Source organism: Salvelinus fontinalis, chromosome 20 (assembly GCF_029448725.1).
Source record: "Salvelinus fontinalis isolate EN_2023a chromosome 20, ASM2944872v1, whole genome shotgun sequence".
In the NCBI taxonomy this organism is placed as follows: Eukaryota; Metazoa; Chordata; class Actinopteri; order Salmoniformes; family Salmonidae; genus Salvelinus; species Salvelinus fontinalis.
In genome coordinates this window covers 9768221-9787151 of record NC_074684.1, presented here as the reverse complement: position 1 = coordinate 9787151, position 18931 = coordinate 9768221, and the positions used below count along the sequence as shown (strand labels likewise).

General features: G+C 43.6%; 1 protein-coding gene across 1 annotated transcript; it reads left to right on the top strand.

Moving 5' to 3' along the window:
- The first annotated feature begins 4289 nt into the window (after positions 1 to 4289).
- Positions 4290 to 17373, top strand: allc (allantoicase). The gene is made up of 11 exons (XM_055872316.1): positions 4290 to 4582; positions 4683 to 4733; positions 4834 to 4921; positions 5035 to 5154; positions 6009 to 6088; positions 6161 to 6293; positions 6390 to 6545; positions 7117 to 7190; positions 7499 to 7607; positions 8049 to 8176; positions 8726 to 17373. Exons 1-11 carry the CDS (start codon positions 4493 to 4495, stop codon positions 8879 to 8881), a joined length of 1185 nt encoding a protein of 394 aa, XP_055728291.1. The 5' UTR covers positions 4290 to 4492; the 3' UTR covers positions 8882 to 17373.
- The last annotated feature ends 1558 nt before the right edge of the window (positions 17374 to 18931 follow it).

The window sequence follows — 18931 nt, the reverse complement described above, 5'->3', positions numbered from 1 at the left end:
GAACACCCACTACAGATGCAGTTGCTTGTTTGATTGAGCATCTTTATTCACTAAGGTTTTTCACCTTCGTCTTCCATGATCTATTCACCTAGCCCTGCCGTCACTATATAAACACTGAGACCGGTTGTCTTTCTTTTCTTTGTGTGTTTAGTCTTAGTCACATCGGGGTGTTAGGTAGCCAAGCAGTTAAGAGCATTGGGCCAGTAACCAAAAGATTGCAGGTTTGAAAGCCAAAGACAACTAGGCGAAAAATCTCTGCCCTTGACCGAGGCACTTAATCCTCATTCCTCCTGTAACTTGTTTGGGAAAAGAGTCTGTTAAATGACTAAAATGGAAATCTCCTCATCGGTCAGCTACACTGTTGACAGGGTTGGGATACTATTTTGCCCTCATTACAAAACATTAGGAACACAATATTAAGTTGCACCCCCATTTGCCCCAAGAACAGCCTCAATTTGGCTGGCCATGGATTTCTACACTGAGGTAGTGACCTCAATAAACGATCATAGCATTCACCTGGTCAGTCTGTCATGGAAAGAGCAGGTGTTCCCATTGTTTTGTACACTCGGTAGGTTACAATATACACTGCTCAAAAAAATAAAGGGAACACTTAAACAACACAATGTAACTCCAAGTCAATCACACTTCTGTGAAATCAAACTGTTCACTTAGGAAGCAACACTGATTGACAATAAATTTCACATGCTGTTGTGCAAATGGAATAGACAAAAGGTGGAAATTATAGGCAATTAGCAAGACACCCCCCAAAACAGGAGTGATTCTGCAGGTGGTGACCACAGACCACTTCTCAGTTCCTATGCTTCCTGGCTGATGTTTTGGTCACTTTTGAATGCTGGCGGTGCTCTCACTCTAGTGGTAGCATGAGACGGAGTCTACAACCCACACAAGTGGCTCAGGTAGTGCAGTTCATCCAGGATGGCACATCAATGCGAACTGTGGCAAAAAGGTTTGCTGTGTCTGTCAGCGTAGTGTCCAGAGCATGCAGGCGCTACCAGGAGACAGGCCAGTACATCAGGAGACGTGGAGGAGGCCGTAGGAGGGCAACAACCCAGCAGCAGGACCAGTTCCTCCGCCTTTGTGCAAGGAGGTGCACTGCCAGCGTCCTGCAAAATGACCTCCAGCAGGCCACAAATGTGCATGTGTCTGCTCAAACGGTCAGAAACAGACTCCATGAGGGTGGTATGAGGGCCCGACGTCCACAGGTGGGGGTTGTGCTTACAGCCCAACACCGTGCAGGATGTTTGGCATTTGCCAGAGAACACCAAGATTGGCAAATTCACCACTGGCGCCCTGTGCTCTTCACAGATGAAAGCAGGTTCACACTGAGCACATGAGCACATGTGACAGACGTGACAGAGTCTGGAGACGCCGTGGAGAACGTTCTGCTGCCTGCAACATCCTCCAGCATGACCGGTTTGGCGATGGGTCAGTCATGGTGTGGGGTGGCATTTCTTTGTGGGGCCGCACAGCCCTCCATGTGCTCGCCAGAGGTAGCCTGACTGCCATTAGGTACCGAGATGAGATCCTCAGACCCCTTGTGAGACCATATGCTGACACATGCACATTTGTGGCCTGCTGGAGGTCATTTTGCAGGGCTCTGGCAGTGCACCTCCTTGCACTAAGGCGGAGAAACCGGTCCTGCTGCTGGGTTGTTGCCTTCCTACGGCCTCCTCCACGTCTCCTGATGTACTGGCCTGTCTCCTGGTAGCGCCTGCATGCTCTGGACACTACGCTGACAGACACAGCAAACCTTTTTGCCACAGTTCGCATTGATGTGCCATCCTGGATGAACTGCACTACCTGAGCCACTTGTGTGGGTTGTAGACTCCGTCTCATGCTACCACTAGAGTGAGAGCACCGCCAGCATTCAAAAGTGACCAAAACATCAGCCAGGAAGCATAGGAACTGAGAAGTGGTCTGTGGTCACCACCTGCAGAATCACTCCTGTTTTGGGGGGTGTCTTGCTAATTGCCTATAATTTCCACCTTTTGTCTATTCCATTTGCACAACAGCATGTGAAATTTATTGTCAATCAGTGTTGCTTCCTAAGTGGACAGTTTGATTTCACAGAAGTGTGATTGACTTGGAGTTACCTTCGTTACTTGTCTCCATACTCAAATGGTAAACAATTATTTGTGATGGCGTTCTTTGTTCGTATCTATATGCGTGAAACGTACATTATTGAAAATATTTCTCAAGTCATAGTTAGTAGAATAACGAATGGATTGGCGAGATTCTGGATGCTGGCACCGCCAACTTTTAGAAGGTTAGTAGAAAAAGTTATTAATTTAAACCACCTAAATGTACTCCCATTCACTGAACATTTACTATTTCAAACTCGGACATGAATTTCCCAACTGCTGTTTCTATAATCCTGCAGTCTCTTTATCATTCCCCATACTTTATATTCCTATGCATCCAACGTTATGCAGGTCCACCATGGTATTGGGCAGCTGCTATTTGAGAACTCATCTGGTTTAGAAATCAAACTGCTTATCTTATTGCAGAACACATTGTACAACTGTTTTTAGTGAAGATGTATAGCGAGGTATGCTATAAGTGCTAGGCTATACCATATGTATTGGCTAATATGCATATGGAGCTATCGTTTTTTTAAAACCTCCATTCTAGCATGACAGACATCTTTCTCTATACATGCTTTTATGTGTTTCCATGCTAAGTGTATGAATTTGTTTATTTAAGCCTGCTGCTAGTTACTTGAAATGAGACATAATCATGCCAAAACATGATTCAACAACTATTCACGGACAGATAATGAAACACAAATTGACATGTACAGTAGCTGGTTAGTCTTAACATTGGCTAGCTTTTAATAAATTGTCTAAATGGTCAACGAAGTACCTCCTTGATCAAGACAATTCGTATTGCATACTGCATAATACTGAACAGAAATATAAACGCAACATGTAAAGTGTTGGACCAATGTTTCACGATCTGAAATAAAAGATCCCAGTATGTTTTGCACAAATATGTTTAGGTGTGGCATATGTGGTGGCATAGGTGTGGGTGTGGCATATCAAGAAGCTCATTAAACAGCATGGTCATTACACAGGTGCACCTTGTGCTGGGACAATAAAAGGTCACACAACACAATGCCACAGATTGCAGTTTACATACTGACTGCAGGAATGTCCACCAGAGCTGTTGCCAGAGAATTGAATGTTAATTTCAGAGAATTTGGCAGTATAACCACAGGCCACATATAACCACGCCAGCCCAGGACCTACACATCCGGCTTCTTCACCTGCGGGATCGTCTGAGACCAGCCACCCGGGCAGCTGATGAAACTGGGGAGTATTTCTATCTGTAATAAATCCCTGGGGAAAAACTCATTCTGATTGGCTAGGCCTGGCTTCCCAGTGGGTATGCCCTCCCAGACCCACCTATGGCCACGCTTCTGCCCAGTCATGTGAAATCCATAGATTAGGGTCTAATTCATTTATTTCAATTGACTGATGTCATTATATGAACTGCAACTCAGTAAAATTGTTGCATGTTGCGTTTCCATTTTTGTTCAGTATATTTAAACTTCTTTCCAAAACAGATATTTATCTCATTTCAGTCTGGGAGCTAGCTAGCTATATATGTTCATTTTCATCAGACAGCAGCTCGCGTTTTCACAAGAGAGCCGAGTGTTGAAATTTACTCTTCTTGAGAAAATGTGCAAGAATATAACATTCAAGAAATGTCAAAGTCATCAGCAGAATGTTTTACTGGTATGTAAAAGAAAAAACTGCTCCTCCCTAGACAGGAGTGACCGGTTCTGCCCAACGCTGTAGTCAGCTCAAAACAAGAATGACACTAGATTAAGCACGTGGAGTAATGAGTAGGATTCTGTTTTCACATGCAAAAGTGATTGCTTTTGATAAATGCTTTATCTGCCTTCCCAATGAAAACGAGTTAGAAAATGTGAACATGTATTTTATGGAAAAGAGATGTACGTTTCTGAATGACGGATCATGCTGCCTTTCTAAAATCATAACCAAGCGGTTCAGATTGCTGTTCGATTTTAGCGGGGCGCGGACTCCCTCACGTGACGGACCATAGCCCCATGCAACTCTGGCCAGTTTAATATAATCCCATCGTGGTTGTACAAGGTGCTCTCGCTTTCTTCCCACAAAAGAAAGGCTAGAGCACAACAATCTTGAACAGATATTCAGTATTCAAAACAAAAAATTCCATTCCCCCACCACCTAACTCGTTTGAGTTTTTTAACACTGCTGTCAATGACTTCCCAGTCACTGGACTTTGCACTGGTGGGTTGATAGAATGAAAACAGGCACCAGAAGAATCTATTCATTCGTGGTTGTGGACTGCTTTTTAACTTGAAGTACAGGACGCTGTAATATATAAAGCAGATTTATTTTATTGTATGAGGTATATAAGAAGATTATTTCCTCAATCTGGATTGAGTTACTTGTAGGGATTGTAAACTATAGTCTGCAATAGAATGGCAGACCGAAAAGCAGTGAAAATTGTCAGTGGTCAACCAGACTTTCTGCAGTTTAACAACCTGGCCTGTGAGACAGCTGGAGGGAAAGTAAGTCTTACACCATGGACACAAGGTTGACATTTAGATAACTGTAAATAACACAATATGAGACAATGTTCATCTGTTTACGTGCTCACTGTCATTTTAGGTTATTTTTGCTACAGACGAATGGTTTGCACCAGCTAGCAATCTTTTGAAGGTACTGTGCACACTTACATTACTAATCCACTGTCATCTGTTGATCCACTACCATTCACATCTACCACCCTCTCCCTTTGTTCACTGCACGTGGTTGGAAGAGAGAGCCCCCAGAGTTCATAGCTTCTGCATTCACCGAGTACGGAAAATGGATGGACGGCTGGGAGACGAGAAGGAAAAGAATACCTGGTATAACTTGAAGAGACACAAAATTACAATAATTTCAATGGTGGTAAAGTGGAATGATCATAGGTAAGCTAATCTGAATAGAGAAGCTTGATCTTGTCTGCTGTCTCTGCTAGGTCATGACTGGTGCATCATCCAGCTGGGTGTACCTGGCATCATACATGGCCTGGATGTGGACACGTCCTTCTTTACTGGAAACTACTCGCCCTCTGCCTCTGTTCAGGCTGCATGTCTGGGTATGTGTAACAGTATAACTTTACGTTGTCCCCTCGCCCCGACCCGGGCGCGAACCAGGGACCTTCTGCACACATCAGCAACTGACACCCACGAAGCGTCGTTACCCATCGCTCCACAAAAGCTGCGGCCCTTGCAGAGCAAGGGGCAACACTACTTAAGTCTCAGAGCAAGTGACGTAACTGATTGAAATGCTACTAGCGCGTACCCGCTAACTAGCTAGCCATTTCACATCCGTTACATATGGATGACTGTAACAGGCTCTGTTTACACAGGCAGCCAAATTCTGATATTTTTCCACTAATTGGTCTTGAACAATCAGATCAGCTCTTTTGCCAATAATTGGGCAAAAAATCTGTCTAATACCTCCTGATAGGTTAGAAAGTTTTCACATATGGAATTCAGTACCCTGGTTTGGTTTCCTGGAGTGTTTGTCAGAATTCTACAGAACACGTTTTGCTTTCACATGACAAGGAAATAACTTTTTCGGGGTGTGAATTAGCCAGACCCACATTCTACATGACATTAGCAAACTATCCAGTGTGAAATGGCTAGCTAGCTCGTGGTGCGCGCTAGTAGTGTTTCAATCGGTGACGTCACTTGCGCTGATACCTTGAAGGAGTTGTTTTGAAGTAGAGCGAAACAGGGAGGTGCTACCTGGACTTGTCCAGTAAGAACGCAGATTTTCTGGAACTTGTGGAGCGACAGGTAACGACGCTTCGAGCGGGATTGTCACCGACGTGTGCAGAGGGTCCCTGGTTCAAGCCCAAGTTTGGGGCGAGGAGCAACACTGTTACAGTTACAAGTGGCAAAAGTCATAGTCATGTACGTTTCTGTGTTTTGTCTGTCTGATCAGATGAGGCCCCAGCACTGACCCTGGAGGGAGACCGCACTGGCACGGCTGCTTCCGAGAGTCAGTTTGAAGCAGTTGCTAAGGTACAACCGTTTACACTTACACTGTACACACACACTGGAGAAGATCAATGATCAATCGTGTTTGATTGACAGTTGCACTCTGAGTCGTGGGAGGAGCTTGTTCCTGTGACAGAGCTGAAACCTGGATACTCCGACACCTGTCATAACTACTTCCCAATCGCCTACCCCAGCAGAGTCACCCACCTACGACTCAACATGTACCCAGGTAACACCTCCACGTCAGATACTCTCTCCGCTATTGGTTACATCATTTCTCATCAATATTCCTGATAAAGGATCTGTACTTACGCTTGTGTTGCAGATGGGGGGATTGCTAGACTGAAGGTCTATGGCGTTGGGCAGAAAGACTGGTCTGCTCTGCCCACACAGGACCAGCTGGACCTGGTGGCCCTGGTCAACGGTGGGGTCTGTCTGGGCTACAGCGACGCCCACTTTGGCCACCCCCGGAATATGATTGGTATGCCAATGCTGTCATTCTGCAAACATTTCAATGGGGCTTCTGTCATCATACTGATTTAAGGAATCAATCACTTCAGTACAGATAGCACTGTAAAAGTAAAAACAAATAGGGCAATATTTATTTTCGCACTATTCATTTGGAAATACTGAATAACACATACCGATATAACAAAGACCGATATAACAAAGGCAGAGTTCTTTCAACCAGCTGTGTCCATCTCATTTGTTGATCTATCTTTCACTAATGAAGTGCACACATGATTTATCTATTTGGTCAATGATTCCAGTCAGTTGGGCCTTTGTGGCTGAAAGATCTTACTCCAATCTCATGATGTTTCGGATTTGTAATTGTTGTTGTTGTCGAAAGAAGCAGTGTGAGTCTTGAATAGTTAGGTGTTCCTTAATATATACAGGGAAATTACTGGCAGGCCTGTGATATGTTTTAATGACGGTGTCATTATTGGCAACGGTCCAGAATCTCATCGGTAGTGCATACCATTGGTAATGAACATATCAAAATGAGACAAGTCTATAGACTGGGTTGACCGGGAAACGTCATACCCTTGTAGGTTTGGGAAGATCTGCAAACATGGGCGATGGATGGGAGACAGCCCGTCGACTGGACAGACCCAAAAACCTACAGGTAACGTAAAATCTAAATGTATTCGTCACGCGTACAGGATACAGCGAGTGTAAACGGTACAGTGAAATGCTTACTTGCCGCTCTTCATCGGCAGTGCAAAATAAATTCAGCTAAGTTCGGCACATGCCATAGCACTGGATCGTGTTCATTAGGACAATTCAGAGTAGAACTTTTTTAAATGTTTTCGACAGAAAATTTTTGTGCAAGTTCAGGTAGTACCTCCCTGTTTCACTCTATTTCAAAACATGTTCTCCTTGGTGAACACGCCACTGTTGTATCATCTGGTGACATGATACTGTGTTCCGCAGGTGGATGGGAAGGGCATCCTACAGGTACCAGGTTATGAGTGGGCCGTTCTCAGACTGGGGCATCCCGGAGTCATCAGCCAAATTGAGATAGACACCAACCACTTCAAAGGTAGAGTAACACACGCACGCACACACATTCTGTCTGTTCCAGTCTCTGTTAAAGACTTGGTTACTAGGGTTAGGATTAGGGCAGGTAGGCTAGCGATTAAGAGCGTTGGGCCAGTAACCGAAAGGTGGGAAAATCTGTCTTTCTGCCCTTGAGCAAGGCAGTTAACCCCCAACAACAACTGCTCCCCGAGCGCCGATGACGTGGATGTCGATTTAAGGAAGCCCACTGCACTTCTCTGATTCACAGGGGTTGGGTTCAATGCAGAAGACATATTTCGGTTGAATGCATTCAGCTGTGCAACTGACTACTAGGTATCCCCTTTCTCTAGTTATGACAATGTAACAGGTTCGCCTCTGTTGTAAATACGGCAGTCCACTGTACAGACTACTGAGACAGAGGTTTTGTGTTTCTCTTACTGTGTCATGTGATGTCAACACGCAGGAAACTTCCCAGACTCCTGCAAGATAGAAGCGTGCTATCTGACCCCCGAGGAGGAAGGGAAGTATGTGAGTGGCAGGTGGAGCAGCGATCCAGGGAACAAATGGCGGGTGCTTCTGCAACCTCAGAAAGTATGTCAACCATTATCCCTATAATTCACTCCAATGCCTGGGCCCGTTAGAGTGCTGATCTAGGATCTGTTTTGCCTTTTAGTAAGTTCACAATGCATAGGGGGACCTGATCCTAGATCAGCGCTCCTACTGAGACTTTATCAGCACATTTTCATCCAGAAAGTTTTTTTCAGCATTTTAATCAATTCAGTATTTAAATGTCCATATTCCAGACAGATGGGGAGAAATTCAAGTGTGTGTGTGTTTCAAAACATATTAGTTAGGTAAACAATATTGAATGTGCATGTATAATAACTAAATCAGGTCTTGGCAAATGTAAGGAGGATATCTGTCTCATCTGTGAGAGGTGTTGTGCTTCACACTTCACTCTCTAATGTGCCCAAGTTTCTGTGACGTGAAACGTCTGCCAAAGTCCTGCAGTCCATCTAACTTACTTTTTTCCCTCATGCAACTGCTTAAGTACCAAAACGACTCATAACCTACGACCGGTGATGGTAATAACCATTCCAAACTGCAACAGTAAAACAAACTATTTACTGTCTGTTCTAGCTGCAGGCCCATCACAGGCACTTTTACTCATGTGACTCACTGGCGCTGTCTGGGCCGGTCAGTCACGTGCGTCTGGTCATCGCCCCAGATGGAGGGGTCAGCAGACTCAGACTCTGGGGACGTCCGACTTCCACAAGACACACCTCCAAACTGTGATGCATTAGGCCACATTATTGGATGAGTTTTGGTGAGCTCATTGTGGAAATGAGTGGCCTGAGTGTAACATGTAGGCTACATATGAAGCTTAAAAAATAAACTTTCATCTGAAAAGATACAACTGGGTCTAAGGAGATGCATAAACTATGTATTGTTTGACATTATTTTTGAGTTTATAACTTGTATTGGATGCAATTATATTAAGAAATCTTGCTTAGCTGCAACAGTGGGTCTCAGGGTTAAGCCGTTATAGGAAACAATGGTGTGTGTTGTGGTGTCAATGCCATGTGAAGAATTGTAGCAGACAGTAAACAAACAAGTGCTTGCACTTGTTGGGGATTCAGCACCACGGACAGCGGTAATTGGAATCCCCACGATCTGACCTTCAGACACTATTTAGGCCTAGTCGTAGGTTTGCACTGTAAACAAGTCAATAATATTGTAATTTTCCATTTGTTTCCCACATTCAGAGTGCTATCTAGCCTTATCAACCGCAAACGTTTTTTTGTCATGTTTAGGCTACAATGTAGGTAAAAAGTGAAATCAGACACGCCGGCCTACTTAATGTAGCCTAACATTTATTTTGCCATGTGACTAATAGATAATAAGATGGAAGTAGACCGAATTTTAAACAGCTTAATATCTTTGAAAAAATGTGTTGCTAATTTGTTACAGACTTGCCCTGTTAAACAGAGTCACGCTGCCACCTAGTGGATGGACTTATCTTCAACGTTTTCATTTTGAAGACTGATTGAAAATACTGTTATTGAAACTAAAAGTATGACAAACAATTTCAATCAAATACTTTAAAAAAGTTTGCAGTCAAGTGCCCATCAATATCAAACTATAGGTCTAGGCAGTCTGTCTTCTCTTTCCTTAGAGACACAGCTATCTCACATTCATCCTTGAATCTCCTATTTCATGTGGATGCAGCTGGTGTATCTGTGATGCCAAAGTCACTGACATAGTAAAACTGAAATAATAAATATGCCTATGAACTGCAATTAAGTGTAGGCCTATTTCTGTATTTGTTTATCTGGATAGTCTGCCCTACCCCATTACTTTAAGTGAAAATTGTTCATTGCAGCCTACCCAATGAGTTTAAGCTTACAAAAGATATGCTGAAAAATATGGTAGCCTACATGCATGTGTTCTAGTGGCGTGCTGGTGATAATGGGATTTAATTAAAAAGCTAGTTTGGAAAAAACTGTCCAAAGCTTTTGAGTTCGTCTTAGCTTTTGGGTTCGTAGTATATCATGATGACTAATTCAAAGCGTAAGACAGTGATGAGGGAAAAGTGGATCGTACATGTTCTACCAAAACAAATCCACAATAGGACGGCATAGGCTACAGTGCATTCGGAAAGTATTCAGACCCCTTGACTTTTTCCGAATTTGTTACGTTACAGCCTTATTCTGAAATGGATTACATCATTTTTGGACTCAATTTACACACAATATCCCATAACGACAAAGTGAAAACAGGTTTTTAGACATTTTTGAAAATAGGTTAAATGTAAAACAGAAATACCTTATTTACATAAGTAGTCAGACCCTTTGCTATGAGACTCGAAATTGAGCTCAGGTACATCCTGTTTCCATTGATCATCCTTGAGATGCATCTACAACTTCATTGGAGTCCACCTGTGGTCAATTAAATTGATTGGACATGATTTGGAAAGGCACACACCTGAGGTCCCACAGTTGACAGGGCATGTCAGAGCAAAAACCAAGCCATAAGGTCGAAGGAATTGTCCGAAGAGCTCAGAGACAGGATTGTGTCAAGACACAGATCTGGGGAAGGGTACCAAAAAATGTCTGCAGCATTGAAGGTCCCGAAGAACACAGTGGCCTTCAATATTCTTAAATGGAAGAAGTTTGCATCCACCAAGACTCTTCCTAGAGCTGGCCGCCCGGCCAAACTGAGCAATTGGGGGAGAAGGACCTTGGTCAGGGAGGTGACCAAGAACCCGATGGTTTACATCTGGGGGAAACCTGGCACCATCCCTACAGTGAAGCATGGTGGTGGCAGCATCATGCTGTGGGGATGTTTTTCAGCGGCAGGGACTGGGAAATTAGTCAGGATCAAGGGAAAGATGAATGGAGAAAAGTACAGAGAGATCCTTGATGAAAACCTGCTCCAGAGCGCTCAGGATTTCAGACTGGAGCGGAGGTTCACTTTCCAACAGGCCAATGAACACAGCCAAGACAATGCAGGAGTGGCTTCGGGGGAAGTCTTAGAATGTCCTTGAGTGGCCCAGCCAGAGGCCGGACTTGAACCTGATCAAACATCTCTGGAGAGACCTGAAAATAGCTGTGCAACGATGCCCCCTATCCAAACTGACAGAGCTTGAGAGGATCTGCAGAGAAAAATGGGAGAAAATCCCTAAATACAGTTGTGCAAAGCTTTTAGCGTCATACAGAAGAAGACTCGAGGCTGTAATCGCTGCCAAAGGTGCTTCAACAAAGTACTGACTGAATGGTCTTAATACGTATATAAATGTGCTAAATCATTTGAATACATTTGCAAACATTTCAAAACTGTTTTTGCTTTGTCATTATGTGGGTTTGTGTGTAGATTGATGAGAAAGAAAAACAAAACTATTGAATCCATTTTAGAATAAGGCTGTAACGTAACAAAATGTGGAAAAAGTGAAGGGGTCTGAATAGGACCATTTCTGTGTTTTGACTTGCAGAGAGTGGAAGAGGAATAGTAGTGGCAAGAAGCCAGGGGAGCAGGGCACTGACAATGATGCAGGTAAGAGATATAGGCCACAGCATTGGTTCTCTATATCTGTCTTTGCAGGCCAATTGTAATCAGTTTTCAATGAAACTGTCATCCTGACTACAATATTTGACTACAGTTAGACTAAAGGTTGCTTGGAGAGTTTTATTCAAAGAGACCTATAAAACAATTATATCACTATCAGAACATGGTATTGAGAGACAACGTAGATTTCTCTTACATTTTCTTCTACTTCCTCAAGGTGCTGGAATAGCTGTGCTCCTGTTGTCTTTGTGCTGACTTGCGGTAACTCTGTGGTTCTAAATCAGTAGTTGTATCGTAAACTATCGAAAAACATGAACTTGTTTGACCATGCTGCAGGTGATAATTGTTTTGTAGGCAACGTTTGCTTTGTGGATTTCACCGGACAGATGTTGGTCTCTGGTTTTGTGATGAAACAAACTATGTGTAGTTGAATTTGTTCCCCCACTGTGGGACTGTTGTCTTTTTGTTGTCACGGCCTTATTGTATATCACGGTGGCGTATGAACACATGGATTACAGAGCAAACAACGCAATTATCACAACATAGGTTGTAATATGGCTTTTTTTGCTGGCTTGGCTTGGCTTCCTTAGTGATTTTACCCACGCACCGCTACTGTGAGTGAGATTGATTTGATCATGCATTGCTTGTTTGTTTTGAAGTTCCTAGAGCTCAGTGAAAGTCCACCTAGGGACGTCGGAGGACAGTATCATTAGCAGTGTCCAGGAGCAACTGTCTGACCATGAGATGATGTCCTCTTGCCCACCTGAGCTGACTGCTGGTCTTTTCAAGGAGGTGATTGAACAGCTCAACTCTATCTGTGACCATCAGCAGAACCCTTTCTGGGCAGTCCTCCCCTGTTGCCTCTGGTACTCCGGCAACTGAACAGATGGTCAACATGGTCCAGAAGTGTTGATCACACCAATCCAGAGGACGAATTAGATGTTGAGTCCTGCATTCCACCTGCGACAGACAAGGTGATGACTGTATTTGAAGACATGTTGGATAAATGGAAAAAAAGAAGATCCGGGAATCGTCTAAGCTGCTTTGAGAAGTGGCTGTGAAAGTTAAAATGTTGGCATTTGGCAGTGTCCTTGCATTGGAGCACCTGGATGCTGAAGACTCTCCTGTTCCAGAGAACCTGAACATGCAGTTTATTGAAAGGCATTGGTGGAAAAACCTTGACACTCTGTCAAGTGCCAAGTTCAACACCAAAGCTTCAATGGCTGTGGCCGAGACGGTAGCGAGAAGGTTTTGTAGCGTTACCTCTTTTTTGGTTCAGACTTCCCATTCATTTAGTGCCACTCCCAGCTTAACGAATACATCTGGCCCATCTGACAGGATCCTTGATTTCCGTGGCCATTGGGCTCATACAGACAGATGTGGATTTGGAGGCGTCAAAAAGAATTGACAACTTTGTTGATGATGTCAAAGATCTTGTGAAGGAAGCTGAATTAGATAAGCCAACAAGCACACAGAGAGATCCCCAAATGGCACATTGCATGTCAAAGCAAAGAACTATTTCAAACTAGAAAAACAAGCCAAAGCAACAATGGCTCAAGGCAAAGCAATCCTCAGCCATATTCTGTCACCGTTTGACCAAACGGTTTGACCAAACGGTTGACAACAGGAGAGCTTTCACAAATAGAGAATGTGGTTGGAATTATGCTGGAGGACATTGAGAAGGTAAGCAGTGGATGTGGTGACCTGGAATCCATTTTCCTATTTGCCAAGGTCATCAGCCAAATTACGGAAAAGAGTGGGGATTTGCTCTCCCTGGCCCTCCCATCCCTTCTGAATTACCAGAGAGTAATACTCCACCCATTGTGAGATGTCCAGCCATCGACATGAGTGAATACACTGAGCCAGAAACATTGGTGTTTGGTGCCAGGAAATCCATTATCTGCTATAGCAGATACCATCATGAAGAAGGTATATCCAGAGGAAGAAGGGCAGGTTACTGTGATCTGACAGCTTGGAGAGCTAGAATGGAGGAGGTCATATATCAGAGTAGGATTGGTGCTCTCTCCCACGATCTTACTCACCAAGTCAACCTCAGTGACAGTGGCGGCTGGAAAGATTGCATCCGATACAGTTCGTACTAAGCTGAAGAGAAAGGACAAGAAGGTTGGGAATCCAACAGCTTATGAGCTTGTTCAGCTGTTTGCATCCTAGCCTTGTGCTTTCTTTAGCATCAATGAGTTTGGCTCAGGGAGTCAGTGTGTTGTCTAGCACGTCCGAAGATAGGATTTCCTGCTCCTCTTCTTCATCAGTATTCAGTGAGTGGCACAGTCAGTCTGTTTAACAAAGTTATGGTAAGCCAGGTCATGGACTCTGGTTTCTGATGCCCAAAGCAGAGTGTCATCTTCAACCGAGGGACCAGAATCCCTCCAAGTATCTTTGTCCGCTGTCACTGACCTAGGCAGTTTAATGAGTGGCAAGTCATCCCCTCGGCCATCTCTCTCCCGTGTCAGTGTATCAATAAGTGAACCCTCCAAAGTAGTATGAGGCTTTGAAGCCAACATGGATGGAGAGAAAGAAGATACCACCAGTCGTTCTGGTGTAGCTCAGAAAATCGTCAGTGATCCGATGTCGACGGGCCCAGATGTGGTCAAATATGCCTCGCCTCCATCCCAATCCTCTGACAACTCAGACATTGATAAAGCCTTTTACCGGCCTCGTCAACATGCTAAGAGTGAGGCTTCTGTCCAAAATCCAGTTGATGTCGCACGCACATCACAAGACCTGATCCCGACAGTAATGGCTGTCTTCTGTGCGACGTCAGGCTCCTCTGAGACCCAAGCTTATCCAGACAGCCTGAGGATTCATAAAGAGTACAGGGCCGTGTACAAACATCTGTTGGAGGAGTTTAGCTCAGAGACAATCCTCTAACTGGCTGTGTCGACTCACGACTATACCTTTTTGATAGGATTCTTGTCAAGTCCTTGAGTAAAGAGCTCCCCGACATATGTAATAAGGCCCGCCTCAAGAACATTGTTCGAAGCCACCGGATCTAAAGCTTTTCCTCTGGCTGAGGATGCGAAGGCTAGCCAAGGGAAATTCTCCTTCCTACAACGGCTTGCCAAAATTGTTCAATGTGAGTAAATAACTCAATTGTGAGTGTCCCAAATATAAAACCATCCATTCATTCCTGAATCTTTCTGGTGTGTTAGATCCGGTTGTTGTTCTTATTGTTATGAGGTTGTTTTTTCTCTTCCAACACTTAATCCTCAAAGAAGGGGAACAAATAAGGATTCACACCTCTCAGAGTCCGAAGACCAGACTACTGCTGAGTAGCCTGGGTAAGAACATACAGCGGGACATTTTCGATTCGATATTGGTGTACAAAGAAAAGCTATTGCAGAATAACAAAAAATGATCTAGTCTAGTAGTCTCTTATGTAAAAGTGTTTCTATTTTCCAAAACTCAAGTTGCCGGTTCTCATGTATCGGTGTAATTTATGTTGTAACTGAGAATAGATGCTATCGTACATTATAACATCATTCCTAAATGAAAGTACATGTCAAATCGGTCTCCTGTAGTGCCCAGTGTAACGGATGTGAAATGGCTAGCTAGTTAGCGGGTACGCGCTAGTAGCATTTCAATCAGTTACGTCACTTGCTCTGAGACTTCAAGTAGGGTTGCCCCTTGCTCTGCAAGGGCCGCGGCTTTTGTGGAGCGATGGGTAACGACGCTTCGTGGCTGTCAGTGGGTTGATGTGTGCAGAAGGTCCCAGGTTCGCGCCCGTGTCGGGGCGAGGGGACGGTGTAAAGTTATACTGTTACATTGATGCTGTTGACCCGGATCACTGGTTGCTGCGGAAAAGGAGGAGGTTGAAAGGGGGGTGAGTGTAACGGATGTGAAATGGCTAGCTAGTTAGCGGGTACGCGCTAGTAGCATTTCAATCAGTTACGTCACTTGCTCTGAGACTTCAAGTAGGGTTGCCCCTTGCTCTGCAAGGGCCGCGGCGTTTGTGGAGCGATGGGTAACGACGCTTCGTGGGTGTCAGTGGGTTGATGTGTGCAGAAGGTCCCAGGTTCTCGCCCGTGTCGGGGAGAGGGGACGGTGTAAAGTTATACTGTTACACCAGCATAGTTCCACATGCTGCCACGTCTGCACTGCCAGAGGATCTTCCTTCCACGTCTCAACAGGAGAAAGCTTGCATACCCTTGTCATCAGGATGTTTTCGGTGATCTCCAAAGACCTGTCCAGGCCCTTCAAGCGGTTCTCAAAGAGAAAGTAACCCAACCAACTTGATTAATAATAATCATTAATAATTAATTAATAATTAATTGATTAGTAACCAGCTAATATATTAAATATCATTGCATGAATTGATGGCATTTCTGACTTCTTGTGGGGGTCATATGTTAAATCAGATTAGAAAATATATATATATTTTTTTGCCACACGGTGGCAGGTAGCCTAGCGGTTAAGCGTGTTGGGCCAGTAACCGAAAGGTTGATGGTTCGAATCCCAGAGCCGTCTAGGTGAAAAATATGCCAATGTGCCCTTGAGCAAGGCACTTAACCGTAATTTCTCCTGTAAGTCGCTCTCAATAAGTGGGTCTGCTAAACTGTAACGCACACATTAAATACTTTATTTGAATCCACCAATCAAATGTATTTTAAAAAAAGGATACAAACATTTCAAAGGTCCCTGTATGCAAGTCACTGAAGGGTACAGGGGGCACAGAAAGCATATCCTTCTTCTGCCTACGACAGGTGAAACAGAGGAGTACCCAGCCGCCAACATCTTAGGCTAGTTTTTGCCAGGCCCACAATCTGGAGGCCACGCACTGCAAGCCTGTGTACGTGGCAGAGACCGGCAAATATCAGTGCCAGCAGCTTGCACCTCCACCCAGGCTGTCCAAGCATGAGGGGCTGGTATTTAAGAAACTAGACATCAAATGAGCAGCCCACTTCCAAAATGAGCTGTCATTGTGAGGAACTGTAGTTTTATCAGACATTTTTTCTGTTTCGTCCTGTGATGTGAGTGATCTGTTTTTTCACACACACACACAACACTAAATACTTCAGATACTTCCTACCTCAGTCTAAAATAACTGATGCAATATTAACTACAGACCTACAAAGTGAATTTGGTGCCATAATGCATATCATACCTGCATATATCCAGTAGGAAGCAACATATACGGTATACACAGGACCACTACATTCTATCATCAACCACTCATAGGAATATAGTTTTATTTAAGATTTTTCAAGGGGTGCTATAGCACCCTCAGCACCCCTACTTCCCTCAGTTATGGACACAGGACCAACTGATAATGTACTACCAAAACTATAAATGCGATTGAACATACTCAGGCTTTGGGCTATCAAATACCATGAAGACATAACGGAGATAGGCCTACGTGATATAATTGCCCAAATTGTAGTGGGTAGAGAATGAATGAGCAACCAATGATGACCTGTAACGGAGGCATCTTTGACCACATGCTGGCGCCAAAACACATCGTGGGATTCAATCACGATTTATGGCGTTGTCCGGATGGAGGGCGTAAGTTTTCACATTTTAGGGGCGAGGCATTCCCACACTTGCATCTTCCCTCCGGAACGAGACTCTCACGTTGCGCACAATAGTTATTGGCGCCATCAGAGGTGTGAAGACTGATCAAACTTGAGTTGACATATGAAATGTAACTGTATGAATTGAATTGTCATGTTTGTAATCTCATTAGCTAATAAAGAGCTGAACATTTTGATGTGTCTCACTGTACTGTATGTGGAGCAGATATTTATTTCCAGAGTTGCTCGACTAAACTGGTTTCATCAAAACAGTAGCGGCCCTGTTGTGCGCTCATATGATTTAGATTGAGTTGTGATGATTAGATTAGAGAATGCGTGTGATGTTTTTATTCTCTTTGATTTCTTTGTTTTGGCTGGCAAAGTGAAGCTAATAAACGTTGGGGGTTATTGAAATTGGGTTCCGCCCTGGGTAGGATAAAATGAGGATGTTTGTCCCAATTCAATTTGAGTCATTTGTAATTACAAATCTCCTGGCAACACTTTGACTTCGCCACTGTTACGGTGTCCGCTATGTTCTAGACTTAAACAAAATGTTACCTTTTTATATTGACGACTTACTCTTTTGATAATTGTATCTTATTGCATTCCTGTAATACATCTGATTACTTTTAAATTGATACATACTGTAATGAAACAGGCAGGGAGCAGGTCTCGAACCCTCGACCTTCTAGCCCGAGGTCCGGCGCGCTATCGACTGTGCCGCAAAAGCATGCTCAAGCGGCAGAGTCGATTTCCGCGCCTATAAACCCAGGGTCGTTACAATACTGTTGTCCTCATACTTCAGAGTAATATTATTTGATTAATGTTATGATTTAATGGTACAGTTAATTACGCAACACATCTTATACTTTGGCTTACAATTTGGTGTAACCTTCAGGTTCTAAATCCCTTCTGAGGCATGGGGGGGTACACGATAGTACTGGTGCTCATACAATCTTTTTATTTCTGGGACAGACAATAACTTACACCGCAGTGTTAGTTGACATGACTTCTCCCGCACTCCATTAATTCCATCAGCATGAAACAGTCTGTTATATTATTCTTGTTCTGAACGTGTAGTATTTTAATTTTGCATATGAGCTCCATACAAAATGATCAAATAGCAATTACATGGAATAAATCCCCGATTGACAACCCATTTTTTCACATACTTGGGACAGACAATAACATACACCGCAGTGTTAGTTGACTTATGGCTTCTCTCACACTTGCTACAACATAAAATGATAAAAATTCAACAAAAATGTTGAACGCTCTAGGTTTGGACTGGGCTCACAGGTTGAAAACAAGCGAACAGTGTAACGTTAGATGGCGAACAGGACGAGAGCTAGCATAACAAACGATTTAGCATGAAAAAACGGTTAAAATAACCAAAATACACTTAATGGCAACTTAGTGGCAATTTTATTTAATGCATGCCAGCAAAGCCACTACACTACACATCACTAAACAATAGATGAATTACACTATAACGGTGACAAACGGTGCCCACGTTCTTACCCAATTAAAATTATTAGGGTGAGGCACATTGGCTACTAACAGTTTACTACACAACATACACTTATTATTAATTTCTTAGCTTCAGTATACATATCACCATGTCTTATTACATAATTTATCCAGAAGCATACAAGACGTTTTTGGACTCACGTTGCTGTGCTCACTTGAACGTGACGCGGCAGTCCTTCCTGTGTAAATTTTGTCAGCAAAATCTGGCATTCTCTGGATTTAT